The 26,584-nt window shown below is 54.4% G+C and overlaps 3 protein-coding genes across 9 annotated transcripts in view; 2 read left to right on the forward strand and 1 right to left on the reverse strand.

Annotated features, from left to right (window-relative positions):
- The first annotated feature begins 1,080 nt into the window (after positions 1 to 1,080).
- Positions 1,081 to 18,670, forward strand: Nherf1 (NHERF family PDZ scaffold protein 1). The gene is made up of 6 exons (XM_050140158.1): positions 1,081 to 1,702; positions 13,771 to 13,932; positions 14,705 to 14,858; positions 16,487 to 16,527; positions 17,480 to 17,569; positions 17,801 to 18,670. Exons 1-6 carry the CDS (start codon positions 1,280 to 1,282, stop codon positions 17,990 to 17,992), a joined length of 1,062 nt encoding a protein of 353 aa, XP_049996115.1. The 5' UTR covers positions 1,081 to 1,279; the 3' UTR covers positions 17,993 to 18,670.
- Positions 18,381 to 24,412, reverse strand: Nat9 (N-acetyltransferase 9). Of its 6 annotated transcripts, none has more exons than XM_050140169.1 (7): positions 24,349 to 24,412; positions 23,707 to 23,792; positions 22,463 to 22,572; positions 21,864 to 22,007; positions 21,063 to 21,122; positions 20,804 to 20,898; positions 18,381 to 20,711 (listed from the first exon to the last, which is right to left on the reverse strand). In XM_050140169.1, the coding sequence occupies exons 2-7, from the start codon at positions 23,781 to 23,783 to the stop codon at positions 20,475 to 20,477; spliced, it is 723 nt and encodes a 240-aa protein (XP_049996126.1). In that variant the 5' UTR covers positions 23,784 to 23,792; positions 24,349 to 24,412; the 3' UTR covers positions 18,381 to 20,474. The 6 variants fall into 6 exon arrangements, with proteins under 6 accessions (XP_049996126.1, XP_049996124.1, XP_049996125.1 ...); XM_050140167.1 differs by having other exon boundaries at positions 24,303 to 24,364; XM_050140168.1 differs by having other exon boundaries at positions 24,214 to 24,351.
- An 88-nt stretch (positions 24,413 to 24,500) lies between these two features.
- Positions 24,501 to 26,584, forward strand: part of Tmem104 (transmembrane protein 104) — a 59,863-nt gene continuing 57,779 nt past the window's right edge. The window contains exons 1-2 of one of the 2 annotated variants that reach the window (XM_050140149.1): positions 24,501 to 24,633; positions 25,242 to 25,354. In XM_050140149.1, the coding sequence (XP_049996106.1) occupies positions 25,310 to 25,354 (45 nt within the window). In that variant the 5' untranslated portion in view covers positions 24,501 to 24,633; positions 25,242 to 25,309. Of the gene's footprint in view, positions 24,634 to 24,829; positions 25,068 to 25,241; positions 25,355 to 26,584 lie in introns of those variants that run through there. The other variant, XM_050140150.1, reaches the window with a different exon arrangement.

Consider the following 26,584-nt stretch of genomic DNA (forward strand, 5'->3'; position numbering starts at 1 on the left):
TTTTCCTGTTTGTTTCCAGAGGAAAGAGGGATCATGGTTGGGAGAGGTTGTTACTTGGCATGTTGTGGGAGACTGTTACCCAATGCCCAAATCATTCTAGCCTCATCTTCAGGGTCCTCATAGGCTCACCTCACCCTTAACTGACTGCCCTCCCCCAGACCAGCGCCTCTGCAGGCAAGAGGGAGCTGGAACGCTTATCTCACAGTCCAAGTTTTCTTTCTCTGTTGAAAAAAGCCAGGCCTCCATTCCCACTAGAGTGACTCCTGAGATTGACTACCTAGCTGTCTCTCGCCCCGCCCCCTCTCCCTAGCCAAAGGCTGCTGCCAAAACCAAGCCTTTTATTCATTATTTATTGATCTACCCTCAGGCCGGCCTGTCTTCCAAGTGGGCTGTACGAATCCTTGGTCTATCTGCCCCGCCTAACGCGTTCCTAGAAGGGGTCAGAGCCCAAACCTCTGTATGCCAAGTCCTGGGATAGCGGCGTGTCTCCACAAGTAGAAACTTTGTTACTTAAACAACCCCGCTCCAGAGTTATTTTGTTACAGTTACCCTGTTACAGTGTTACTGTGTTACAGAAGACATCCGTCCGGTTCTTAAACTGGCCCCGGGGAGGGGGAGGAGTGAGTGGGGGTGTGTGTGATGGTTTCCCCGACAACTGTTGCTCCCCTCCTTCCCCCCACTTCGAGCCAAGCTGTGCAACAGGCTTTGGTTGACGGCGGTTAAAGCACTGAGGATCCTTTACCCCGAGACTGACTCTTCTAAATCCGCCTCCACGGCGTGGAAACCAGAGCGCAGCCCGCGAGGCCCCTGGGCTCAGTACCTGGAATCCGGCCCCGGCCCTGGCCCCGGCCCCGCCCCATCGACCCAACTCCGCTCTTGGTAACAAACACTTCCACTTCCTGGGCTCTCTTTTCTTCTCCCGCTGCGGGGAGCCGCGCCGAGTGCAAGCCACACCCCCACCATGCTGATTGGTCAGATTTGTTCACCCCGCCCAAGAGCTCGAACTAATGGCTTCTGATTGGTCCACGGTGGTTCACACCCACGGCACAGCCCCGCCCCCGGCTTTAGGAGCTGGGGCGGGCTCTGGAACGCTCAGACACCGCGCCGGGCGGGGATTGGCTCCCTCCCTTCCTGTGCGTTCGCTACCGCGGTTCCTGGGACACCTGCTCACTGTCCCCTGTGAGGTGCTCAGCTCCCGACTCGAGCTCCGCGGAGCGGGAAGAAAGGCCGTGCGTCCCCGGCCTTCGACAGGAACCGCGCTGAGCGTCCGCAGGGCAAGATGAGCGTGATCGCGGCAGCCGGGGAGCCTCTGCCCCGGCTCTGCTGCCTGGAGAAGGGTCCGAACGGCTACGGCTTCCACCTGCACGAGGAGAAGGGCAAGGTGGGCCAGTTTATCCGACTGGTGGAGCCCGGCTCGCCGGCCGAGAAGTCAGGGCTGCTGGCCGGGGACCGATTGGTGGAGGTGAACGGCGAGAATGTGGAGACTGAGACGCATCAGCAGGTGGTGAGCCGCATCCGAGCGGCACTCAACTCTGTGCGCCTGCTGGTGGTCGACCCCGCGACGGACGAGCATCTCAAGAAGCTGGGCGTCTCGATCCGGGAGGACCTACTGCGCACCCAGAAGTCCGAAGAAGCCAAGCAGCCGGTCGCCACTGTCGCGCAGGAGACTGGAGAACAGGCCGAAAAGAGCCACCTGGAGCGGGTAAGTGCGGGCTGAGCTGTGTATGGGACTGGGATTCCGGAGAGACTTGGGCGCCCCGGATGTCCAGCACTTTCTGAAACTCGAGCAGCGAGGAGGAAACGGCTTCCGCCCTCTGACCCGAAGCGATCGCTGTTCCTGAGGCTTCGGACTCCGACCCGCGACCCCGTAGCCTTGTCCGTGTTCGCCTGCACTTTCGGTTCCCTTGAACTTTGGGGAGGTGTCGCAAAAGAATTCAGTCCCCTTCTCGGCTCCCATTACTTGAATTCTGTCCCCCATCCCGGACTCCTTGGAGCCTTTTCCTGGGCTGTCCTTGTCTGCAGCTAAGCTTAACTCTTTCTTTTCTTTCTTTCTTTCTTTCTTTCTCTTTCTTTCTTTCTTCCCCCTTTCTCTCATTCTGTGTGTATGTGTGTCTGTCTGTCTGTCTCTGTCTCTCTTTGCCCTTGTAGATGGTAGGTAAAATTGGCGTGGAGACTGAGTAACAAACAAGAGGTCCCTAGGAAGGCCCTTGCAGCCCTACCCAAACCTCCTCGGCTCCCTAGTTTGTGCTTCATTAACTCGCACCGGTTGGACTTCATCCTTCTCAAGTCTAAAGTGACTTCTAAGAAAGAGAGGAAGTCCCAGCGCCTCAGAGCCAGGGGTGGGGGTGGGGTACAGGGAGGAGGCACACAGGCGGCTTGGGGGTGGTGGCTCTGCCACCCTGGAGGATTTATGGTCCTCTGGAATGTGAGGAGTAAGCGCTCGCTAGCTGGTATCTGGGAGCCTGGTGGGAGGACCTTGGAAGAGGAGGAGAAGGAGAAAGATGGTTGGGGGAGGGTGCAGTCGGAAGGCCAGGCATCGTCCCTCAGAGTCCACGTGGGTAGGTGGTCTCGCCCTTATATTGTCACTGCAAGCCGGCCGGTTGGGTTTGCTCGTGTTTGGTATTTTCCCCAAACAGCTCCACTTTGGATCAGCTGCTGGAGGGGCAGCTGGCAAAACAGGAGCTGTTGTGCTGAGCTTCTGATCCCTAGAGAGCCAGGAGGGAGGAAAGCCAGGCTCTGGGCTCAGACTGGGGAGCAGGATCCCTTCAGTGCACTAGCCCTCTACCTGGTAGCGAGGACATGTGGCAGCGGTATCTATGGAGCCAGGAAGATTCTCCCTCAACAGAGAAAGGGCACTGTTCAGCCTTAAGGTTGAAGGCGGAGCCTGAGAGTACCAACTGGTTTGGTGGAAGTGAGGTCACCAGAAGCCCTGTTCTGCCAGAGTTTGGTGCTGGGAATGCCAGGGCCACCAGGTTCCCACTTCCTGCCAGTGCCAATTGGCATTGGCAAGCAGTCGTAGAGCCCCTGGCAGCAAATTGGAACAGGTGACCTCTGCTCCTAGGCACAAACCCAATTTGAACCTTGTCCCGGGTCCACTGATTCACTATTACCTTCACGTCCACCCCCACCCCCTATTTTTTTCCTTTGGACTTTAGCATCAGAGCAGATAGCCAGCGGCCCCCCTCACCCTCCCGATACACACCGAGTTCCAGTCGCGCTCAGCTCCTCCCCTTGCCCTTTTGGTGCTGTTGCTGGGTGCTGGAGGGCCACGTCGAGGCTGCTGTGGAAGGTTCTACATCAGACTGTTTTGTATCTAAAACGGCAGTGGGCTGGGGCTTCCTCTTGGAGATCTGTCCTGAGTCAGGGTCCCCAGGTGGTGGTAGGACCACCTACCTGTGTGTCAGTTCTTCAGGCCAGGAGACTCAAAGTAGCACCATCCTGAGGACACCATTATAGGTCATGGCAGTCGCTTTCTGAGCTTTGATTTTTTTTCCCATCTATAAAATGAGAGCACTGGGCAACATGGTCCGTCTTTTCGGTAGTTATCAGAACAGCAGCCAGTACTCGTACCCTGCTAGATGGTTAAGGTCATCATTGCCCAAACCCTGAAAAGTTCGATCCCTTGAGCTTTGTTCTGCTAAGCTTCTCTGGTATAGAGCTCCCAAATCTTGATGTGGTAAGCTTGCAGTTGACACTTCCCCATGCCTCATCCAGTATTGCAAAGTATGCCAGTAAACACTGAGGCATCCCTGCCCTCTATGTATAAGGCGCCCAGCTGAGATTTGACAGTTAGTTTTAGCCTGGGTTTGTTTGCAGAGCGGGAACTGCTCTGTTAACCTCCTCAGTTCTCATGTGACAAAGGTGTCAGCCAGAGGATGCTGTGGCAGAGACTGAGTGGCATCTTTGTGGGCCAAGAGCAAACAGGGCAGGTGAAGAGAGGTGCCTGGAACATTGGCTATCCCCGCTGGCTTGCTGAGGCCCAAAGAAGTAGAGGTTTCTTTATCAAAAAAGCAGTGTTTTATTTATGTAATTCTGGCTTATCTCAGGTTGACCTCAACTCATAGAGGCTCTCTTGCCTCTGCCTCCCAGATGCTGGGATAACAGGTGTGCTCCACCTCATTGAGCCCCCACCTTGTTCCCAAAGACAATATCTCACGCTAAAGCCTGGGACTTTTAGATTTGTAGGAATAGTTGATTTGTTTTGAGACAGGATCTCGTGGCGGGGCTTGGAACTCTGTGTAGACTGGCTGGCCTTGAACCTCACAAAGAACTTGAACTCCTGCCTCCTGAGTGCTGGGATTAAAGGCACACCAGGCCAAAATTTATGAATCTGGCTAAGCTGGCTGGCCAGTGAGCCCCAGAGATCCTCCTGTCTCCACCTCCCCAGCAATAGGATTATAAACCTAAACCTCACTGCCAGCTATTGTGGGGGATCTGGGGATTGAACTCAGGTCCTCGTGCTTGTACAGCAAGAACTTTACTTTTACTGTCTGAGCGACCTTGCCAGTCCTTTGCCTGCTTTCCTCTGGTCTTTCCCTACCAGACACAGGACAAGGCCTAAATCCTAGAATTTTGGCCCAGAACGGGGCCTGGGCAGACCTGAGCCAGCTCAGCTGTACTAGCTGACCTGCCTGGAGCCCAGTTTCTTCATCTCCCTAAGCCTTTGTTTCCTATTGTGTAAATTGGGAAGGACGGCAGTGACCTCACAGGTTATTAGGATTACATAAGGCTGTGTGTAAGTCACTCAATACTGGCAGCTAAGCAAGTGCTCACTAAATGTTGACTGTTGGCATTTGAAGTAATAAATAGTTCATAGCGCTGATTCCTCCCTACCTGAGCAGGTGCAGCTGTGGCCAAGCCCAGTGGTCAGAGTCCTCAAAGATCCCTGTTGTTTAATGTTTACGTGATGAGCTGGGTGTGGTGGCTCAGGCCTGTAATCCCAGCACACTGTGGGCAAAGGCTGGAGGACTGCTAGCTGAGGGCCAGCCTGGGCTACAGGACAAGATTCTGCATCAATATTCATGTATTTGTTTATTTATTTTGGTTTTTCCAGACAGTTGCTCTGTGTAACAAACAGCCTTGGCTGTCCTGGAACTTGCTCTGTAGACCAGGTTGGCCTTGAACTCACAGAGATCCGCCTCCCCAGTGCTGGGATCAAAGGTGTGCACCACCACTGCCCAGCTGCATCAGTATTTCACAATAACAATAGTTCTATGTAGTACCGTGGTTCTACAGTATTGGCCACCCACTCTCTCCCATTGCTCTGCGTTTTCCCAGCCACACCGAAGTTCTGAATCCCCCTCAAGCCAGCTCTACTTCCTGTGTCTCTGGGTTCACGAGGTCACAGTTTCCACCTCTGATACACGGGAAGCCCCGGGGCACAGCCTTGGGTTATTCCTATTCCAACCAGTGTTGGCTATTCCACCTACACAGCTCTGTATCTACTTATAGGGAGGTGTTTCAATAAATGGTTTTTGAATTGGTGAGTGAATCCATAACAGTTGTAAGGGACCTTTGTCCCAGTCCATCCCAGTCCAGCACACCTGGGCTTGTTTGTGCATCCCGGACACCTAGAGATGAAATTCCAGATAGAATCAACCCACTCCTTCTTGCCTATTGGCAGCTTCCCCTTTGACAGGGAGGCCAAAAGTCTAGGCTTTGGGGTCAGACGCAGTAGTGTTGAGAGTCTCCGCTTTGCTGCTTCCTGGCTCTGGAGCCTTAGTCCCTGCAAGCTTTCATGCCCAGTCAGTGGAATGGGATACCGGTCCTCAGCCTACAGGGTTGTTAGGAAGAGCAATCAGATGACAGACACGGATGGGAAAACACTCAGATTCAGCCAGGTTCCTCCTAGCCTGACCCTGATCGTAGAGGCAAAGACAGTGTAGGTACCCTGGGTAGCAAGATAAATGGGCGGGTGCAGTTAACGGACAGGTTTAATTTGGCCAAGGTAGAGCTTCAGAAGGGCAGATTTTGGAAGGACACTGCTGGGTGTTTGGCTTTGAGATGGCCAGGTCAAGGCCCAGTGTGGTGGTGCATACCTTTAGTCCCAGCACTCAGGGAAGGAGAGGCAGGTAAGTCTATGAGTTTGAGGCCAGCCAGGGCTATACAGTGAAAGCCTGTTTCACAAAAAGAAAAAGAAATGGATAGGTCATGCCACTGTGGGGTCATTTTCTGTGCAGTTTAGCCAGCGTGGCCCTGCTTCTTAGCCTGGGGCCGTCAATAAGTTAGTCTGTTTGGAATGATTGTCTTAGAAGCAGAAAAGGGCTTCCTCTCAGGAAACCCCAGATTGATGGGAAAGAACTGCCCACCTATGGAGCCTCTGGGGAAAAGTGGGGCAATGCCTAGGAGTTTGAAGGCCAAGGGGCAATGTTAAAGTATGTTGGAACTGTGACCTCTTCTCTGGGGAAAATAAGCTATAGCTGCTGATCATTGGTGTTTACTAATCGGTCTGAAGGTCGAAGGTGAAGGTAGGGTGGACCTTTGGAAAGGAAATGTGTTTAATGCACCATCACCCCAGGCAGGTCCTTTTTTGAGACAGGGTTTCTCTAGCTTTGGAGCCTGTCCTGCTCTTGTAGACCAGGCTGGCCTCGAACTCACAGAGATCTGCCTGCCTCTGCCTCCCGAGTGCTGGGATTAAAGGCGTGCGCCGCCAGGCTCCCAGGCAGGTCTTTTATGGGGATGGAGAGAGCTGTTGGGCCACCCAACCATGACCCCATTGTGTGTGGGCCTCCCTTTGGCCACACAGTTGGGTTATGATTCAGGGCCTGGCTCTCCAGATAAATGTGGATCCCATCAGAACCACCACGGTGTCATAAACTCGGGCTTCTCTGTGCTCAGTGATAGTTTGTCTGGCATACATAAGGCTACAGGTTCAACCCCCAGCAACACAGACATGAGATGGGCAATTCAGGGTGCTTGAACCAGCTTCATGCAGGGGTTGGGTTAACTAAGGTTCATTCCTGTTGGAGCAAGAACTTTAAGGCATTCTATCCCCCAGAAAAGTGGAGATGCTTCCTAGTAGCTCAGCCCAGAAGGGGTAGTTCCTATCCCTTCATGGGTAGAAGGGAGCCTGGGAAACAAAATCCCAACCCCTACCCACTCCTCCCACCCCTACTTTGCCTTGCTAGCTTCCCTGCAGCGCGGAGACCCCAGGAGGCTTTGACTGTGGCCTGAGCCTCCCCTCCAGGTAAAACAGCTCACTCTTCACGTCTCCAGCCGTGAGGATATTTCAGTCCTGTCTCCGAAATAAGGACAAGTGCTATAGACTTCCTGAGGTCAGGTGACTTCAAAGGCAGCATGGCAATACGCAGAGAAAATCGGTCAGATTTAAATCTGATCAGAGACAAAGGCAGCCTCCCCGTGTGCTTGTTAGGGCACGGGCCCAATGCCCACGGCAAGTTCAAGGAGTAGAGCCTGTCTGGGGCTGTCCCCCCCCCCAACATAGCGGCAGAGTGAGGTTGCTGAGTCTTTAGCCATGGCCAAGCAGAAGTACGCTGGACGTGGGGCCTGGTGCAGGTTGATATTCCTTATCTAACATTCCTGGGACTAGAAATGTTCTGAGTTTTGGGTGTTTGCCAACTTTGGAAGATTTACACAAACCCGAGATGTAGAGACCTAGTTCGGTCGGGAGAGTGCCTGCCTAGATGCCCCGAGTTCTAGCCACAGTGCCACTTACACTTGGGCATGGTGGCACTCACCTGTGATTCCTAGCCTTCTGGGAAGTCATTCTTGGGTATGTAGTGAACTTGAGGCCAGGCCAACGTGGGCCAACCTGGGTTACAGGAGACCCTGTCTGGGAGGGGGCGATTCAGATTTTTGGAGCGATTTGCACTTCAGATTTTAGGTTAGGGATTTCAACTTGCACAAATAAAAAGCGGTAAACTCTTTCTTTTGTTGTTTGCATTTTATTTGTTTGTTTGTTTGTTGAGACAGAATTTCTCTGTGTGTGTAGTCCTGGCTGTCCTGAAACTCACTCTGTAGACCAGACTGGCCTCAGAGATACGCCTGCTGTTGCCTTCCAAGTGCTGGGGTTAAAGGCGTGCGCTGCCACATCCAGCAACTATTTCAAGTTTTTAAACAAACCCAAACTTAAAATGATAATATTTTGTATTTTGATTACATTTTGACTATTATCTCCTTTTTTTTTGCAAGGGTGTGTGTGTGCTAGAACTCACTGTGTAGACCAGGCTGGCCTCCTGCTCAGAGATCTTCATGCCTGTCATTGTCACCATGCCTGGTTCTTTTTGAAATCCCCCACACCTGGTATACTTGTACTCTGTCGTGTTCCTCCAGCTCTGACTTCAAATCCTGCTGTCCCTTTATCAACTTTCTCCCCTCTGTGAAATGTGGGCATATTTCCCTTAAAGTGTCACAATTGGGGTTTACGTGAGAAAATAAATATAAAGCCCTCGGCATTGTGCCTAGTCCATATCATACATTCAATAAACGGTAACTGCTATTTGTTACTTCAGTAATGAGGCCCAGTTTCACAATGAGCTCCTTGATTGTCCTTGCTTAGCCTCTTGGGACAGCCCATAAATCGGCAGCTTCTGAGAGAAGGGTGGGGGTTGGTGATGGTGGACTGCATGCCAGGCAGGCAGGAAGGCACCTGGCGGCTAGCCTTGGATGGTATCCAGCTAGGCAGTAGCCCAGGTACCAGCCGGCTCTGTCTCAGGCTTCCCCAGCCTGGAAGAGAACAGAGCCGAGCAACTCTGCTTCCCCATAAGGCTCCCTGTCCAGCACTGAGAGGAGGCACTAGTCAGAGCAACTAGTCAAAGCAACTAGTCAGAGCAACTAGTCAGAACAGTTAGTCAGAGCAACTAGTCAGAGCAACTAGTCAGAGCAACTAGTCAAAGCGAGGACCTGGCTCGGCGCCCCTTCACTGAGGAGTACTGGTGTCTGTGAAACAGTGCCCATTTTAGCTCCCTTGGTTCCTCCTGCTCCCTGGCTCCTACAAGGACCACTATTACCACCACACACACACTAGCAATTGTGACCAGAAGTGTTCTTGTACGGATGAAGAGGAAGGGTCCTACGGGGAACTTGATGACATCATCTGAGATGAAGAGGAGGGGTCCTACGGGTCACTTGCGATGATGTCAGATTTTGTAGTAGCCAAGCCCTCATCAGGATGAGCAGAGGACACCGTTAGCCTACAGGGGCTGAAGTGGCCCAGAGTTCCAAGCCCCTGGTCACTTCTCAGCCTGCCTAAAGGATAGCATCTGAGCTGCCTTTCCGTGGCAACCCTTGGCAGAACCAAGACACCTCCATCAAGCTTCCCTGAGGAACAATGCCAGCTCCAAGCCTATGTCCCCAAGTCCACGAGGAAGGAAAAAAAACAAAAACCCTAGCTGCTTCCCACAACAAAGCAGAAATGTCACCAGCCCCTCCCACTAAGGTCTCCTCCTTGACCCTCTTGTTCCCTCATCTCTGTCGGGGCTACTTCCCCTGTGTGGGACAGCGGGGCACCAGGCTCATTTCCATAAATAAGAACCCTGGGATGGGCTGGGCTGGGCTGGTGAAGAACAGTCTTAAAAAGTGTTCTCTGGTCACCCTGGGCGCCTTCCCCCTGTCACAGCCCATCACTACTGGGGCCTGGCTGGCTAGTCCTTGGGAAGTGGTAGAAACTGCCCGGCCATTTCTCCTGAGCCCATCACCGTGGTATCAGCCAGGGAGGGGCCAGGCCCAAAGGGGCTTTTGTCCCCCAGCTACCCAGCAGACCTCCCTCAAGGGGGAACAGGGAGCGGCCTTGGGCTTGTTCCCCAGAGACAGCCCTAGGATTAGGGTATCGACTTTCCCCGGCTTTCCAGGTGGCCCGTGGGTGGAGACTATTGAATTCCGTGCCCCCAGCCTCTCTCCCTGGCCTGCACAGCGTGGGTGGAGACGTTGGCCTGGCTTCTTAGGGTGGGGTTAGGATCCTGGGGCAGAGGGTCAAGGGGCAGTCTGAGAACGGAAGGAGGGAGAAGACTTGAGGAGGGTTTGGAGGCGGCGCTCCTGGCCCTCTTGGGGAAAAACTGAAAGAGAAGTTCAGTTTAGTCCGGTCCCATTCAGGTCCTTTGACACCAGCCACCCTCTGACACCATTGCCTGGAACCGATTTTTACTTTGGAAGTTTTATGTGGAGACTGGATGTACCCCCTGGGCCCATGTTCCCATGAGGTGCCCCCCCGCCCCCGTGTTGTGTATCCTTCTGGAGTTGGCACAAGTCCCAAGGCCGCTTAGGGTAGAGGGGCACACACACCGAGCCCAGGAGAGTGCCGAGCTTTTCCCTTTGATCCCTTTTCCCAGCGGCAGAGTCCGAGCTCTAGTACCTTGCCCCTCCCCCATCTCGACTTGGCTCTAGGCCTGGGAACCAGAGGCCTGCCCCCAGGGGACTCCTCTAAGCTCCGCCCAAGCTGGGATGGGCTGACTCAGCAGCTGCAGTGACAGCTCCTGGGGACTGGAAGGGAACCGACTAGTTTCTCTGAAAGTTTAAATCTCTCCCCTCCCCAGCTTGTGAAAGAAGAGACCTAGACCAGGGGTCCTTAACCTTCCTAACGCCCGAACCCTTTAATGCAGTTCCTCGTGTCGCGGTGACCGCCAGCCATCAATTTTTTTTGTTGCTACTTTATAACTGTAATTTTGCTACTGTTATAAATCATAATGCAGATATCTGATATGCAGTGTATCTAATGTATGACCCCTGAGTAAGGGTCGTTCGACGCTCCTCCAAGGAGTCTCGACCCACAGGTTGAGAATCACTGCTCTAGAGACTTCTGAAAGGGACCCATTAGCACAGGAGGCCTGTGAGTACTACATGGAGGAGGCTTTCTGGAGGTAGAGTAGAGGCTGCCTTTCCCCTTACGCAGGGTCCTCTAAGTCTTCTTGGTCCTCGTGTTGCCAGAAGGTTGCAAAGTGGACCTTTGAACTCTGACACGTGTCACTAGAAGGGATGCTAAGGTAACCCTTGCTGAGGTGGAGTAGGGAAAACCCGAAGCAGGGACTTGGAACTGGAAGCAAAGACACCTAACCCAGCCCTGCCCATGACTAGGGAGCCACCTCTCCTGAGCCCTCAGCCTGGTTCTAGCCACAGTGCCAGCCCGGGCATGCTCTCAGCCCCGTCACCCAGGTCGGGCTTTATCCTTCCGCTCGGGCTGGGGCTCTGGCTGCCAGAGGCATGGAGCTCCCGGAAGGAAGCCTGTGGTTTCACCGGCTCCCAGACACCTGGTTAGTGTGCGAAGAGCCCCCACCGTCTGCCCCTCGCTAGCCTTCACTCCAGACTGCCTAGTGCTGGACCCAATGCTTAAGGACAGCCCAGTGTGGTGGGAGGAAGGCAGGTCCCCAATCAGACTGAGTGGGCTTAACTTCTCTGAGTCGCAATTTCCCTCTCTCGGAAACAGCTAACATCCAGGCCGCTGTGGGGAGGGTGGGAAGGAACGAGAGGCAAACTGAGATTCCACAAACTGAGGGCCACGGGAGGTGTGTGGCTGAAGCGAAAGCTGAGCCTGTCCTGGTGGCAGCAACTTGTCAGACCTGTTCGGCTCACCTAGGCAGCCTGGGGGGAGGGCCTGTGGCAGCTTTATGGAGGGGTTAGCTGGAAGGAGGAGAATCCTCAGTCCCGGAACTACATGGTGCTGGGGGGCTGCGGCAGGGGCTCGGTCACGGCGGGGTAAGGGGCTGAATAGGCTGAGGGAAGGAGGGGCCTCCTGTGGTCCCCTCTTTTTGCTGCTCATAGGGTTGTCTTTGCTGTTTGAAGTGAGGGGTCCCTGGGATCTGGGTGGGTCACTAGGGAAAATGCCAACTATCACCTCCTCCGTCTTCTGGACTCTGCACACCAACATCCTGAACACAAAACCTGCCCAAGCATTCTTTTCCATCTTTAAAATCTACTGTGTGTGTGTTTGTATGTATGCTGTGTGAGGGTGGGCGTGCCATGGTCATAGGACGACCTGTGAGAGTCACTTCTCCCTTTCTATCTGTGTGTCCTGGAGATCAAACTCATTGGGTTAAGGTGCTTGCTGCCCCCACCAAGTGAAGGGATGGGCCCTTAATGCAGATAAGGTGGGACTGGAGGCCTGTAAGCCACCCCCCCCTTCGGTCCTTCCCGCCTGTCCCCTCCCTTGCCTTTTGTACCCCCAGCTGAGGATTTGGGTTTCAGAGCAACCTGGCCAGCACCCTCCCCGACCCAGTATCCCAGAGTTACGTGACTGTTCTTACTAGCAAGAACAATGGTGGAGCCTGGTATGCGTGGGGACACTTAGTAGGAACAATGGTAACCTCCAGGTCTGTGCAGGGACTTGGAGTTCCAAAGTACTGCTTTAGACTGTGTCATTATGTCTTTGGGCCTCAGCAGCAACCCGGAGAGGCAGGTAGCAATCAACACCCTCTATAAAGGAAGACCCCGAGGCTCAGAAAGGGAAATGATTCGCCCCAAGTCACAAGTTAGTGGGAGAACCTTTGTTGCCCCACACGGTGGGTGGCAACCCAGGGTTAGTCAGCCTGCCAGTGGCCAACAGGCTGCCCCAGGCTTGGAGTTGGGATCAGGGTAGTGCTTGGGAAGGGCTTACAAAGCCTCCAGTTTCTGCAGGCTTGTGTCCATACTCTATCCGTCTGTCAGTCTGTGTCGTGTGGGCATCAAGGCTGTTGTGAGAGGATGGGAGATGTTGAAACTGTTGGCAGCGGAGTGTCAGGGTGCACAGAAGACACCTGCTTGTGTCCTGTGGGAAGGGGGGCTGGTGAGATGGATCAGGGCATCAAGGCAATTTACCACCAAGTCTGCTAACCTGATCTCCGCCCCCCATGGTGAAAGGAGAGAACCAAACCAACTCTCACAAGTTGTCCTTTGACCCCACATGTGGACTGTGGTGTACATATTCTCTCTCTCACACACACACACAAAATAAATAATATTAAAAGTGACAGGCTGGGCGTTGATGGTGCACACCTTTAATTGCAGCACTCAGAAGGCAGAGACAGGCAGATCTCAGAGTGTGAGGCCAGCCTGATCTACAGAGTGAGTTCCAGGACAGCCAGAGTTACACAGAGAAACTCTGTCTCCAAAACAAACAAACAAACAAACCAAAAAGTAACAGGCCCTGCTTTCCAGGCCACAGTCTTTGACGACATTGACCCTGCCCTGGTTTTCATGGTCTCCTCCCCATATAAATCCTTGGGAATTATTGACACACACACACACACACACACACACACACACACACACACCCTTTGTTTCCTATATCCTTGGCAGGACCTAGAGCTGGGGATGGTCCCATCTACCCCAGGATCCACTGCCCTGCCACCTATGGGGTTTCAGGTTATCAGGGTCACATTTCACTGGGCCATTTGGCTCACTGGGATCAAAAAGGGAGCCCACTACAGATCCAGATCTTTACTGTAAACAGGTTGGCCAGCTTTCAGTAAACAGCTGTCCTTGCCTTCTACAACCGAGAACAGAGATACAGGGGCCAGGAGCCTGCACAGGAGCCTCAAGTATCCAGCCAGGCCTCCGAGGGCCTGATGAGCCCTTGGTGGGGAAGGATAATTCCAAAACAGCCTGTGAGTAATGGCAAAGAGGGAAACTGGCCCCAGGCAGGGACAGCGGCTTTCCCCAGAGCCGCTCAGTTCGCCACAGTGCTAAGTGTTCACTCACATCTGAGCCCTGGCCAGATTCTTTTGCCCTGCTCTGAGGGCTCCAATCGCCACTGGATTATCCCGAATCCTTCTAGTCAGGGAGCTGGAGAAGGCGGTGTTGGGATACTGTGGAATGACATGAGTGCTTCCTACATCCCCGCAGCGTGAGCTCCGGCCTCGGCTCTGTACCATGAAGAAAGGCCCCAATGGCTATGGCTTCAATCTGCACAGTGACAAGTCTAAGCCAGGCCAGTTCATCCGAGCAGTGGACCCAGACTCTCCAGCAGAGGCCTCTGGACTCCGGGCCCAGGACCGCATCGTGGAGGTGATGCCCTTTACAGTGCTCTCTTCCTTCCTAATCTTTGGTGCTTTGGGGCAGCCTTATGCCATCTATGGTTTGATTAACCCATGGCTTATGGCCAGCTCAGAGGTGCTGGATGGCGGGCAGCTACACAGGTAGAGCGGAGGAATGGGAAAGAAGGACCTTAAGCGGTAGGTGGGAGTGCAGGCTGAATGGTTTCTTTTCCCCTCGCTCGCTCGGGTTCTGCTTCACCAAATACACACCCTACGCCCATGATTTACCTGCCAAAATCCAGGTAGATGCCAGAGGCCACCTGCATGGCCTTCCTGATGCCTGGGCACTCCAGCCAGGCGTGAGGCTGGACCAACGGCCTCTCCTGAGTTCAGCTTTGAGACACTCTGTTCTTCGGCTGTGCTCAGCAGAGAGGAAACGTGAACTAAATGCTTGGGCTGGTCCCAGAATCACAGTGTGAGAACCTTAGAGCCACAGATCAGCTCTTCCAAGACTTCTCACTTTACACGTGAGAAAACCAAGGCCCAGAGAGGGAGGTCGGAGAGGAGCCCGGCCCAGGCTCCCAGGCCTCCCCTCGCTCCAGCTGTTTGTGTAGTCTCTGGGTATTTTCTTTGGCTCTTCCCATTTGTCTTGCTTCCCAGCTGACTGTCAGAGAAGCACTGGCTGGCTGGGTTCAGGACTGAGCACTTGAGGGAATCAGCATTCCCAGGAGGGACTTCCTCCGCCTGCCCTCCCCAGCACTGAGACCTGTGTGGGTCATCCCCGTCCCTGCCCTGCCTCACAGGTGAATGGTGTCTGCATGGAGGGCAAGCAGCATGGGGACGTGGTGTCTGCCATCAAGGCTGGAGGGGACGAGGCCAAGCTGCTGGTGGTGGACAAGGAAACCGATGAGTTCTTCAAGAAGTGCAAAGTGATCCCATCACAGGCACACCTGGATGGTAGGTGCACAGCTTGGGTGCCCCCCAGCCAGGGATGTGGCCAAGAGCCTAAGGCTTCTTGGATTGTAAGGGAGACCCAACGGCATGGGTTGGCGGAGAATAGAAGCAGGGATGGGCCATGAGTGTCTGAGGGGGCAGGTTACAGCCCTTAACAGTCATGAAGGAGGGGATGAGGTTCAGTACCAAGGCCTGGCCTGAGCCTCTCCCTAGTCCAGCGAGTTCTCAGGCGATTCCTCTGAGAGGAAAGAGTTAACTCCGGGGACAGTCTCCAGCCTTTGCTGGGCAGATCAGAGTCCAGTGACAGGGGCCCAGTGCTCCCCTCCCCCCCTTCTGTCAAGTTGCCTTGGAAACTCAGGCTTGCTGGCTCTGGAGAGTAGTGGGTCCCCTTCAGTCCCTGGGCTCCAGCTCTCTCCTTCCCCCTCCCCCACTCTGATCCTGCCAAGCCTGGCATTGCCTCCTGTTCAAGCCAAGCCAAAGTGAGTAAGGCCGCCACACCAGGCAGGAGGGGCTGAGTACCGCCCCCTCCCCCCCCCACACACACCCCTTAGTCCGGATTTTCTCCCTGGGAAGATGGCTCCAGAAGGGTGATCTGGTATCCTGTGCTGAAAAGTAAACCTCCCTGGACTTTGCAGTGGGTGGGGCCCCCTGAGCATCAGGACTACAGTAGAAGGCCAGGGTCCACATAACTCAGATCTCCAAGAGGAGCGACACAGTGGGCAGTCCTGTCAGGGGCAAAGGATCACATGCATCATAACTAATATACAGGGACACCCCACCCATCCTGACTGCTTCATGGAGGTGGAACAGCCTTCCTCCTTCACAGGCCATACGGGAGGCCACCTCAGGCCTGGCTTTCTCTCCCACTGTCCTTGCCTGACCCTGCCCAGGGCACTGTCCTTGAACCTTCTTGTCCCCTCACCTCCAGGTGACAGATACTTGGCATTGTTCTCCCTCCAAGGCAGCAGGTCCGGCTGTATAATCTGAGGTGTGGCCATAAACCTGTCAGACCTGGGATGTGTGGACGTGGAGGCTAGAGGACAGCCCGGGAGAGTCAGCTCTCTCCGACTATCTAGTTCTTGGAGATCCGGCTCAGGTCACCAGGCCATCACTGAGCCATCTCTCTGGCCACAGGGGACCTGTTTCTGATTGGCTACCCTTGAACTCCATACCATCTTAACTCTCCAGCAAGCCTGGCATCTTGACCTGGGTCAGAAAGGTAGCTCAGTGGTAGAGAGCACTGTTAGTGGATGGAGGGCTGTGTTTGCCCAGCACTGCATGAAGGACTCGTTATAGGACATCACAGGACAGTCAGTATCAAGCAGCACTCCAGCATGACCCTCCCCTGCACCCCCCCCCCGCAAAAGTCCCCCCAGTTTGCCAAATGAGACATTATGAAAATACGTTTTATTGAAAATACCATAGTACCACACTGTAGTGGGGTCTTGTTTTCTGAAATTGTCAAACAATTTTTCTGGGCACTGGGTCATCAAAATGTCAAATGTACATACAGTGGGTTGCAGCCTTTGCCCTGCAGTATGGGGTCTGGTGAGCTGCCAAGGCATGGCTCTGCGTCCTCTGCTTCCTCCCCTAGAGGTTCTGGGCTAACCTTTGCTGTCTCCCTCACCTAGGACCCTTGCCTGAGCCCTTCACCAACGGAGAGATACAAAAGGTAAGGGGTCCCCTACCTGCTCCTCTGTGGGGACAGGGCAAATGGTAGCATGGCTGGGAGTCTGGCTCTAGCTGACACATCAGGGCCCAGTTCCAGTGTCTTCCTGAGTGCTAAGCCATAGGACCGCCAGAGTACCCCACCTCCTGTCAGGGGTGAGGCTGCCACTTGGGAAAGGCTTGCCTGGGCCCCTCTGTAGCCCCCGCCTCTAACTCCCACCATACAGAAGAGGCCATTCTTCCCCCCAAGAACAGAGCCTCAGTGTCTGGATGCTGGTCCTGCTACTTCCAGTCTGAGCTGGAAGAACAAAGTCCCTCCTCCTCGGGCAGAAGGGAGGGGGGTGAGGCTGGGAGCCAGCTGAGGCCATGGAAGGACCCAGGAAGGGGCTGAGTGCCAGGCTCACACCCCGCCAAAACCTCTGCTCTGGCATGGGCTGTCTCAGAATCAGACCACAGAGCCTGGAGTTGGCAAGATCTGTTTGAAGGCTTCCTCTACAGAGACCTAATGGGGGCAAGAATCAGACATGATCCCCACCTTCTGATGGTTCTATAATGTTCTGTCATCTTATTCCTAAAGACCTGGTTGGCTACTTTGGGGTTAAGGCCCGGAGAAGACTACCAGAGGTCAAGGGACCATATGCGTTCCTCATGCCGAACAGGAGGACCTTGGTGGTCCTGTGTTCCCAGAAGCCCCTCTTGGGTTGCTGATTCAAAGAGTGAGTCAGTACTCAAAAGTGTTGGGGAGGATGAGAGATTCCGCAGTCCCTGCCCCCTGCTCAGGTGATGGATGGAACCAGGCTGCCCCAATCCTTTTAGGAATGTAGTAATATAAATCTGGGATTTGGATGGATGGCCCAGCCTGAGCAAGGACCCTGCTCTAATGAGGCCTCCAGCTTCTCACCAGGAGTTTCCTTCCCCATCTCCTCCCCACCCATACTTTTTCCTCTCTGTGCCAGGAGAGCAGCCGTGAAGGCCCGGCAGAGGCAGCTTCAGAGAACCCCAGGCCAGCCCTGGCAAGATCTGCCTCCAGCGATACCAGTGAGGAGGTAGGCAGGCCCCATGGGAGCTGGTGACTGAGTTCCTTACGGGATGCCATTTCCAGGCCGCTCTGGTTCCTGGCACACCAGCCTGCCTTTGAGGTCACATGGGGAGGTGCAGTTTGTTCTTGTGAGTGACCTGGCTACCTTGGTCATGGCCCCAAGGGATCTCCACCACTCTGAGGCCAAGGACTGAGGAGCCCTCGGGGATGGACACTGACTCTCTCCTCCTCTTCACAGCTAAATTCCCAAGACAGCCCCAAGAGACAGGCGTCCACAGAGCCCTCATCTACCTCCTCCTCCTCTGACCCCATCTTGGACTTCAACATCTCCCTGGCTGTGGCTAAAGAGAGGGCCCACCAGAAGCGCAGTAGCAAGCGGGCCCCACAGATGGACTGGAGCAAGAAAAATGAACTGTTCAGCAACCTCTGAGCACCCGACCAGTCGCTGGCCAGTGCTGGATGGTGGAGCCACCCACCCACCTGACCTAGCCTCCCCTCCTCCCCAGTCACCCACCAATCAACATTCAAATCAGCATCAGCACCCCCCCCCCACCCCTTCCTGACAAATCTGATTTTAGGAATTCTGTCCTTCCCTCTCACCTTAGGGAAGGAGAATGTTTCTGTCCCGTCCCCGTACTTATCCCTGAGGGCTTCATCCTACCAAGTGTCCCTCACCGGTCTGCCTAGGACATCACTGGGACCCACACCAAGCAAGGATCTTTGGACCAGACAAGTTCTCCCTCAACTACATGTGATGACAAGTCCTGGGCTCACTGGGGACTGACTGTAGTGGCCATTGCTTATAATGGACAGGGTGCCTGAGGTCCTCAGAGCTATGGCTTGGGCTTCTTTGATCCATTTGATTTTTTTTTTTTAAAGAGTGTAGCATTGCAGAATTTAGAGGGGTTCTTGTTTTCATGATTCTTGTGATTTTCCCGGTTGTTTGTACCCAGAGCATGGCAATGGCTTCACCCTTAAACTTTTGTTTCTACTCTCACTCTGAAAGACCTGGGCAGCACGGGAAACCCAGGCTGCCTCTGCCTGTCCTGAGCCAGGTGCCACCACTGTAAGGAAACGCCTTCAGAAATTCACTGGTTCCTTTAAACCACCTGAGCCTCCGAGTCGTCTTTGGTGCTTCGCCTCACACCCTCAGGTCTAAGAGTGGACAAAGACCGGAGCCCCAGGGAGCTGGCCTCTGGCTGGGAGGTGGGACACTCCTGGAGTGGCTTTGCAGCTACTCAAGAGTCCACAGGGCCCTGCAGCTCTGTGCTTAGCCCCATGCCAGTGTACCCTGGTACATGGGGCAATGGGGGTGACTATGGGGATTGTGGCAGAGGAAGCTGAGAGGCCCTGAGGCTCCTCGGTCCAGAAGTGCTACGAGTGAAACCTCACTGCAGAGCGGGGTTCAGGACCTGACGATGCCTTTCCTCCCTGTTTCTGCCACAGACACCCCTTATCTGCCCAGTGGCCTGATGGGAAAGCAGATATCCAGCACAGGAGAAAACTAGTCCACTTAGCTGCAGCACATGTTGTGTGGCAAGGTGGGATGGAAGGGACTTTGCAAAGGGAATATACCGCCTTTCTGCCAGGAGGCCCTGAATGCCCAGGCTCCCTACTGGACCATGCCCTAGGTCAGGTGTTCAAAAATGAAGGGGACTGTGGCCCCAGCTACTTCCCGCTCACCTAGTTTACAGAAAGGCCACTCAGAACCAGGTTGCTGGGCTGAAAGGAACAAGTAAAGAAAATAATAGCTCCAGGAGAGAAGGCCTGGAGCCCTCTGGGTTGGGAGAAGGCCATTCACTCTCTGGTCCTCTTGGCATTAACGTCTGGATTCCACCAGCCTTGAGAGAAACCATCCAAAGCCCTTATCACAGTACCTGCTCGCCTGCTCGGCTGGGCTGGCCTCCCTCGTCCACCCACGCTTCTACCCTTTGGCCCCAGGTGGAGGTCCCCTGACTGGTGTAACAGGGCTTGAAGCACCCTCCCTACCTCACCTGCTGGGTGGAGAAGCTGCGGGGGACCTTTAGCTCTGAGCTGGACCAGCACTGGCCAAGGTCTGGAGCAGAGTCCAAAGGGAGCCAATAGCAAATTTAACTTCAAATTCAGGCATTCTGGATTGCAGTTTTCCCCTGTGCAATCTGGGGTAAGACGCCAAGACCAGGGGCTGGGAGGTCTTGGCAATAACTTTAACCAGAGCCATCTCTCACACATATGCACTTCTAACCTGTCAGCGCTGTTTTGAAAATACGCCTGGCCCTTCTTGATGACTACCTCAGATAATGGCAGGCTACAGGGAGGTTAGGAGTAAAAGGATTGAGGTGGGGGCGCAACACACCAGCACACCAGAGAACTTTGCCAGTACCCTGGCCGTCCCGAATCTATGCCTCTGCTGCCCCCTAGTGGCCAGATTGGATGCAACTGCCCAAAATAGGGCAATGAACAAGACAGGAAGGGGAAGAGTCCTACGCTACAGGAGGGGGCTGTGGGTAGCCTCAGGTTCTCTCACCTGTAGCAGGCCCCGAGCTTCTCTGACAGGGATGAAGGAGCTGCATGCGGAAGTCATTCTTCCCTCAGACCTGTCTGACTCCAAAAAGCTGAAAGCAGAACCAAGGCCACCAGGCAGGAGCCAGCCTATCTTTCCACCATGAAGTCCACTACTTGGTCACTCTGGCCTGCAGAGGACAGCCTTCTCCATGAGGACGATGAATGAAGGGCCGAGGGAAGCTGCCTAAATGCATGTTTTACTCAGCAAGGGCCCCAGGGAAAGGCTGGCTTTCCAGCCTCCAGCTCCCACCTCCACCCCAGCCTCGATGGATGCCAGCCATCTGTTCAGTGCAACCACAGTCAGCTCATGGTTGGGAGTAGGAAGGAGTCTTCTTGGCCACTGCCAGCCAGAGGAGGCCACGGCAGGCTCAGGAGGGCCTGGAGCAGACTGGAGACCCTGGGCATTTGTCTCCCATGCAGCTGTCTGGCCTTGGGAGTGGACAGTTCCAGTTCTGCTCACACGGGGTGGAGGTCTCGGGCTCTGCCAACGCAGCTCTGTAAGGCTTCTCCTCCATGTGGCTCGTCTGCTCCAGAAGCCACAGCCGCTCTGCCTCGCTCACTGCCAGTCTGAGCGTCACCTCCTGGAAGACACTGCTCACGGCCACCTGTAGGAGCCAGGAGAGCAGACCTAGCGTTACAGCCGTGTCCCTGCGCCAACAGCTCTAGCTCCCTAGGCCTCTCCCCAGGATGGGCTTACCTGCTTAAAATGAAGCTTCTGGAACATCCGGATGCTAGGCTCATTTTCTTGCCCAATTTTGGCCTCAAACTTGGTGAGACCTAGCTTTGTCACGCCTCCAGAGTTATCAGAGAGGGGGGGGGCACACAGTAGAATAAAACCTCCACTCCACTAGTCTCCCTGTCCCCACCTGCAGTAGAGGTGCCTGCCGTCTGCCTCCTCCCTCGTGCCTGAAGAAGGCTCAGCTGAGGCCTACCACATGGTCAGCTGTCTGTCTTACCATAGGACATCATCAGGAGAGACGCCTCGGTGCCAAGGCCCTGGCCTCTGCAGCTGGGCTCTAGGAGAAAGCACACCATGCTAGGACCAGGGACCAGGCTCCTATATCCCTGACAGGCACCAGCTCACTGGTCTACCCACGGGAAAGAAAGGTATAGGCAGGTGAAAGAAAGCATGAGGCTCCCAGCAGTCTGAACCCCCTGTCCCCTTCGCCGGGGAGCTCTTGGGAGAAGCAGAAGGGGCTCCTCCACAGCACGGCAGAGCATCTGCTTCTTTTTGGAGGATCCCCTCCTAAGCATGGAACAGATGGAGTCTGAAGACTAGAAACTCAAGGGGGAAGGCTGGGGGCGGGGGTAGGCAGCGCAATAGTAAAGTGTTTGCAAGGAAGACCAGAGTTTGATTCCCAGACTCCGTGTAAAAAAGCCAGGTGTGGTGGCATGCATTTTGAAGCCAGTACTGGGGACAGCTAACCAGTCCAACCTACTTGGCAAGTTCCAGGCTGAAGAGAAACCCTGTCTCAAACACACAAACACACACACACACAACACAAACAAAACCTAAAAAGATGGCGTTGAGAAACAAAATCCAAGACTGTCCTCTGGGACGCATGTGTGTACACACAGGTTAAAGTCATACCAAGGGATATGGAAGAAAATATGAACCCAAGGGTTAGTTGTCATGCTGGGTGGGGGACAAGGGAGTAAGCTGCCGCAGTCAAGAGCTAGCTGACTACAGCTGACTGAGCTACCCCTGGGCACCCACTAAGCTCTCTGAAGTTCTGGCTGGGCCCGGTAGGACAAACCTGCAATCATGACCTCGATCTCCCCCAAGGTGGGGTCTTCTAGGTCTGTGAGGAAGAGGTTCACGTCTCCCACCATGCAGCTCTCTTCCGGGGGGCGGGGCTGGGCCTGCCACTTTGCTGCATCCAGCACAATGAAGGTGCACTCTGAGGGTGGATGCAACAGTTAGGGCCTGCAGTCTTCAAAGGAAAGAGGTGAAGCCAGAGAAGAGCAGGAGAAAAGGGGCCGGCGCCTTGTAGAGTCCCAGGTCCGCCTTTGATCTGAAGCAGGAAACAGCCTTCCCCAAGAGGCATTTGTACTCATAGGAACAGGGACCCAAAGAGTAGGTCTGCACCAGGCTATGGCAAAGGGCATGAGGGCAGGGCCTAGATTAACGGCTAGAAATCAAATTGATTAGTCTAAATCCTTCCAAGCCCAGTGTCTGCTCAGGAAAGAGGACAGTACAGCCAGTCACAGGCGCCACTTCAAGTGGTTCGAGCATAAGCAACCTCCAAACTTTTTACCACAGTTTAGTGACACCCCGAGAGGGGCAGTAGCTGAGAGGTGAGAAAGGACAGGAAAGTGGAGGCTGCCTGGGAGACTGGGGGGGGGGGCTCCTCACTGTCTTCGTCTTCACGCCAGCTGCCCTGCATCGCGTACTCCTGCTCTAGGGTCAGCGGCTCCGAGGCTGTCAGGTGCCGCAGCTCCTCCGACTTCATCCACTCGTGGTACCTGCGGATGCGGGGAGTGGGGGGGGAGACTTGGTCTTAGATGGGTGGATCAACAGCATGGATTTCGCTGGGTGCGGAGGGACAGGCCTGGATGCCCAGCACCTGGGAGGAGGAGGAGGAGGAGGAGGGAGGATCAGGAGTTTGAGGCCAGCATGAGTGACAGGAGACCCTCTCTGAGAGGACGAGCGCGCAAGTTCTGTCTGCGGAGAGGATTCAGTGCCGGCCTGTCGGCACCACAATTCCAAATCGCTCTGAAAGTACGAGTATGAACACAGAAACGAAACCCAACACACAGTATGGGTTCACGCTTTCTGAGATGAAGAGGAAGGCAGGGATGAAGGCCCCACAGCACTGACAGAAGACTCAAGGAGAAGGCTATGGTCAGTCAGAAAAGGCAGGTCTTTCCCTCGAGCAGCAGAGAGGAGCAGCCTTTCCACCCAGGAAAGCTGTGCCCAGCTTCCCAACCAGGCCGTGTGAAGCCAAACATTCCTCCAATTCCTGAGGATAAGGATATGCCAAGCCAGCCTCAGCAAAGACGGTTGGGCAGACCTCCGGGGACCTTCCCAAAAGCAAAACCAGTGGTAGAGGATGGGAGCATCGTCTCCGCAGTCAGTTTCTCAATCTACCAGGCATTCGCTGATGAACCCCACCCACAAGGAGTCCCTGCCACTCACTTCTGGCCTTTTAAACAGTAGCTTTCAAGATCATGCAACATTCAACATCTGGAGCAAGCACATGGACGAGGGAAGAGGACATGTCTTTGTTCTTTGCTACACACATTTAGATGATGCAATTTCTAATTAAAAAGCCAAAAGGGAAGCTGAGAGGTGAAAAGGGGAAACAGGAAGCGAGTTCTCCACTTCAGCATTAGCCTTCCTGGATGTAATTTTATCCCCTTTGGAGACACAGTCTCACTGTGAAGTCCTGGCTGACCTGGAAAACTTACTATGTAGCCCAGGCTGGCCTCAATCTCACAGAGATCCACCTGCCTCTATCTCCCGAGTGTTGTGCAGCCCTGCACAAGTAATATTCCCTAGGACAAAACCGGCTCCGAGATTAGGACTGAAGAAGGCCTTTCACTGGGCCGATTCCCACTGCCCCCCCACGCAGCAACAACTGCTCCCAGCTAGGTTACCTAGGCACATGCTCGGAGGTGTAGGGTACCAGGACCACCTTCTTGCCCAGCAGCACGGTGTTCTGATTCAGCCTCATTGTAGCTGCCTACAGGTAAGAGAGTTAAAGACTTCAGAGCCCCAAGTGTTATTCCACGTAGGGTGGAAACTCAGGCTTTTCCTGTACGGGTGGGGCTATTTTAACAAGGGGGCGTCCTGCCTTTCCCCCCACGAATATTTGAAAGAAGAGAGGATTCCAAAACTCTTGCCAGATAAAGAACCGAAGCGGCCAACAATTCTCGGTTCTCATCTCGGGGGCCAAGCATTGGCTGCGGTCTCTATTCCCAAGAACTTGGATCTATCAAACCCGAATGCCAAATAACTAGGATTCACACGCGACGTGCCCCAGTCAGGGGAGTCCACCCTCAAACGACTTGACAACCCCTCTTTAAGCCTGTTTCCAGCCTTCCTTCCAGCGTCCACGCCACCCAGCTCTGGCCCTCCCCCCTTTCTGGTCCCCCACACCCCACTCGAAGTTCTCAAGCCTCCGCGCTTTGCGTGCCACGACAGTGGTTCATTGACCCTCTAACCGCCGAAGCCGGCAAATTGCCAAGCTCACACCCATCCCCCGCCGAGGAAGGCGTCCCAACGACAGGCGTCAGCACCTCGGCCAGACAGCCAGGCTTTCCGCATGCGCGGGGGCGCGCACCCTCCACTTCCCACCCTCCACTTCCGCCACGCAGACGGCAGCCGCGGGGCCCAATCCCGGGCACGCCCCCGCGAAGCGTCCAATCAGAACAGGGTGCCCCTCTCGACGCGCTCTCCTGGAAGGTAGGCTGGGAAGCATGCGCATGCGCGCTGCGGGCCCTGGTGCGGGACAGCTGGCGCCGGGTGGCAGCTGAACAACTGGAGGCGGTGGCCACTGTGGCCCGGAGCTAGCTGTGCTGCAGGTCTGGGACGAGTGGGAGGGTAGGATGCGGTGGAGATAGGTGTGGATTTTGGAGTCTCACCAGGAGGGAAGGAGAGGGAGAGGCTCAGAGCCGGGATCTTGAGAAGGGAGGGAGGTTTAAGGGTGGGGAACCTAAGGTAGGGCGGAAGACAGGTGAAGGAGCAGGAAGCCCCATTTAAAAGAAGCTCTGGGGCAAGGAGTTAGGATGGCGGGACGACCTAGGAAAACCCTGGCTGTCTGCTGTAGGCCGAGAGTCAGACAGCTGTGCAGGCTGTCCTGTGTAGAAGTGAGCTCACAGATGCTGGAATGAAGTGGATATAAGAACCCTTAGGTTAAAGGAGGGTTTTGACGGCGAATGAAGCATCTTCGGAGGCCTCTTAGTCACTTGGAGTGTGAACAGCATCCAGGCATAGAAAAGTGCCGTGCATAGCAACGGTAAAGTTAGAAGGCACTGTCCAGGGAGCTGCGTCCCACCAAGGCTGTCCCATGACAGACATTGAGGCCAAAGTGTCCGAGATCAGAGGGCTGGAGGTGAAAGAGGCAGACCCCAAGTCTCCCCCGTTCCCATCTCTGTCCATCAGAAAACTAAAGTCTACTCTTTCGTCTTAGGAGCCGCAGCAGCTGCTGGCCTTGCACAGAAGCAGCCTCTTCTGCCAACCCTTCCTCATTCTTTGGAGATGGCGGGTGAAATCACAGAGACCGGGGAGCTCTACTCTCCTTATGTGAGTTTTCCTCTGTAAATGTGTTCTGCTCACCGTCATGCTCCTGGTGTCTAGAGAAATCCACAGTCTGGGTGGTGGGGGCACACACCTTTAATCCAGCACTTGGGAGGCAGAGGCAGGCAGAACTCTGTGAGTTGGAGGCCAGCCTGGTTTACAGAGCAAGTTCCAAGACAGACTCCACAGCTACACAGAAAAACCATGTATCAAAAACAAAACAAAGGGTGGGGGGAGCCCACTGTTCTGGTGATTGCCCTGGTTTAAGTAGACCCTGGTGAAAATGAGACTGAAACTTCACGTGGCTGGAGTCAGGGTCCAACTGTCTCGGCTCAGACTATAAATATCGGGCTTATTTCCCCTTTTATTTATTTGTTATTTTTAAAAGTTTTATTTCTAATGACGCATCTGTATGTGGCTATGGGCATGCCTACAAAACCCAGAAGAGGGCACCGATGCCGTGGACATGAAGATGCAGTGGTTATAAGCTGCCCGGTGTGGGTGCTGGGAACTGAACTCAAGTCCCCTGCAGGAGCAGCAGGTGTTCTTAAGTGCTGAGCTGTTTCTTCGGTCCCAGTTCCCTTTTTAGATGCCTCCCATAGAGTGTCAAGCCAAACACAACTAACTTATTAGTCTCCCATGATGTCTGTCTCGGGGGCCTCTACAGGTTGCCCACAAGTCTGCCGTTTAGAAGGGCAGTCCCTGACAGCTGTTGTCTTGGAGTTTGGTCCACCTCAGGAGTCTTCGGCCTCTTTTGTCTTTAGCTGGATTTTAAATTGCATAACTTTTATGGTCTCGGATGTCGAAAGAGATGAACTGAGGAGACTTCCAATTGCTGTTTGGTAGAGGCTGCAATTATGACAATTAGACGGATTGATTTCTCTCTGTCTTGAGTCTGTGCCCCCTCGCTCCCCCGCACACTCAGTTTATCTTCTCTGGGTAATAGCCAGTCGATTGCGGTTATTACGGCATGGGGCCTTCACTGGGTACGTAGCTGGGGGTGATCGTGTGAATAACCAGGATTGACTCAGCCTTACCAGCTCTCACCAGGAAAAGTGGCTCTTCTCCACGGAGCCTTCCTTCTAGAACTTTCCCAGCTTCAACAACTGCTCTGCTGTTCACATACAACCACAAAGTGTCCCCCTTCCCCTCTGCAGTTGACCAGGGCAGGTCTCTCTCGAATGTTGGGATGGAAGGGACAGTGAGCCTCCGTTTGTGCGGTCATGTGATCGTTGC

This window comes from Alexandromys fortis, unplaced genomic scaffold, assembly GCF_014885135.2.
Source record: "Alexandromys fortis isolate MF-2015 unplaced genomic scaffold, M_Fortis_MF-2015_v1.1 scaffold_39, whole genome shotgun sequence".
Taxonomy (NCBI): domain Eukaryota; kingdom Metazoa; phylum Chordata; class Mammalia; order Rodentia; family Cricetidae; genus Alexandromys; species Alexandromys fortis.

What these genes read in the sequence shown, in the direction of transcription:
- Nherf1 (XM_050140158.1), top strand. Translation starts at nt 1,280, where the DNA reads ATGAGCGTGATCGCGGCAGCCGGGGAGCCTCTGCCCCGGCTCTGCTGC. An exon ending in CCCAGGACCGCATCGTGGAG is followed by an intron (nt 13,933 to 14,704) that starts GTGATGCCCTTT and finishes CCTGCCTCACAG; the next exon opens with GTGAATGGTGTCTGCATGGA. An exon ending in CCAGCGATACCAGTGAGGAG is followed by an intron (nt 17,570 to 17,800) that starts GTAGGCAGGCCC and finishes TCCTCTTCACAG; the next exon opens with CTAAATTCCCAAGACAGCCC.
- Nat9 (XM_050140167.1), bottom strand. An exon ending in TCTCCTGATGATGTCCTATG is followed by an intron (nt 20,899 to 21,062) that starts GTAAGACAGACA and finishes ATAACTCTGGAG; the next exon opens with GCGTGACAAAGCTAGGTCTC. An exon ending in AGAAGCTTCATTTTAAGCAG is followed by an intron (nt 20,712 to 20,803) that starts GTAAGCCCATCC and finishes TGGCTCCTACAG; the next exon opens with GTGGCCGTGAGCAGTGTCTT.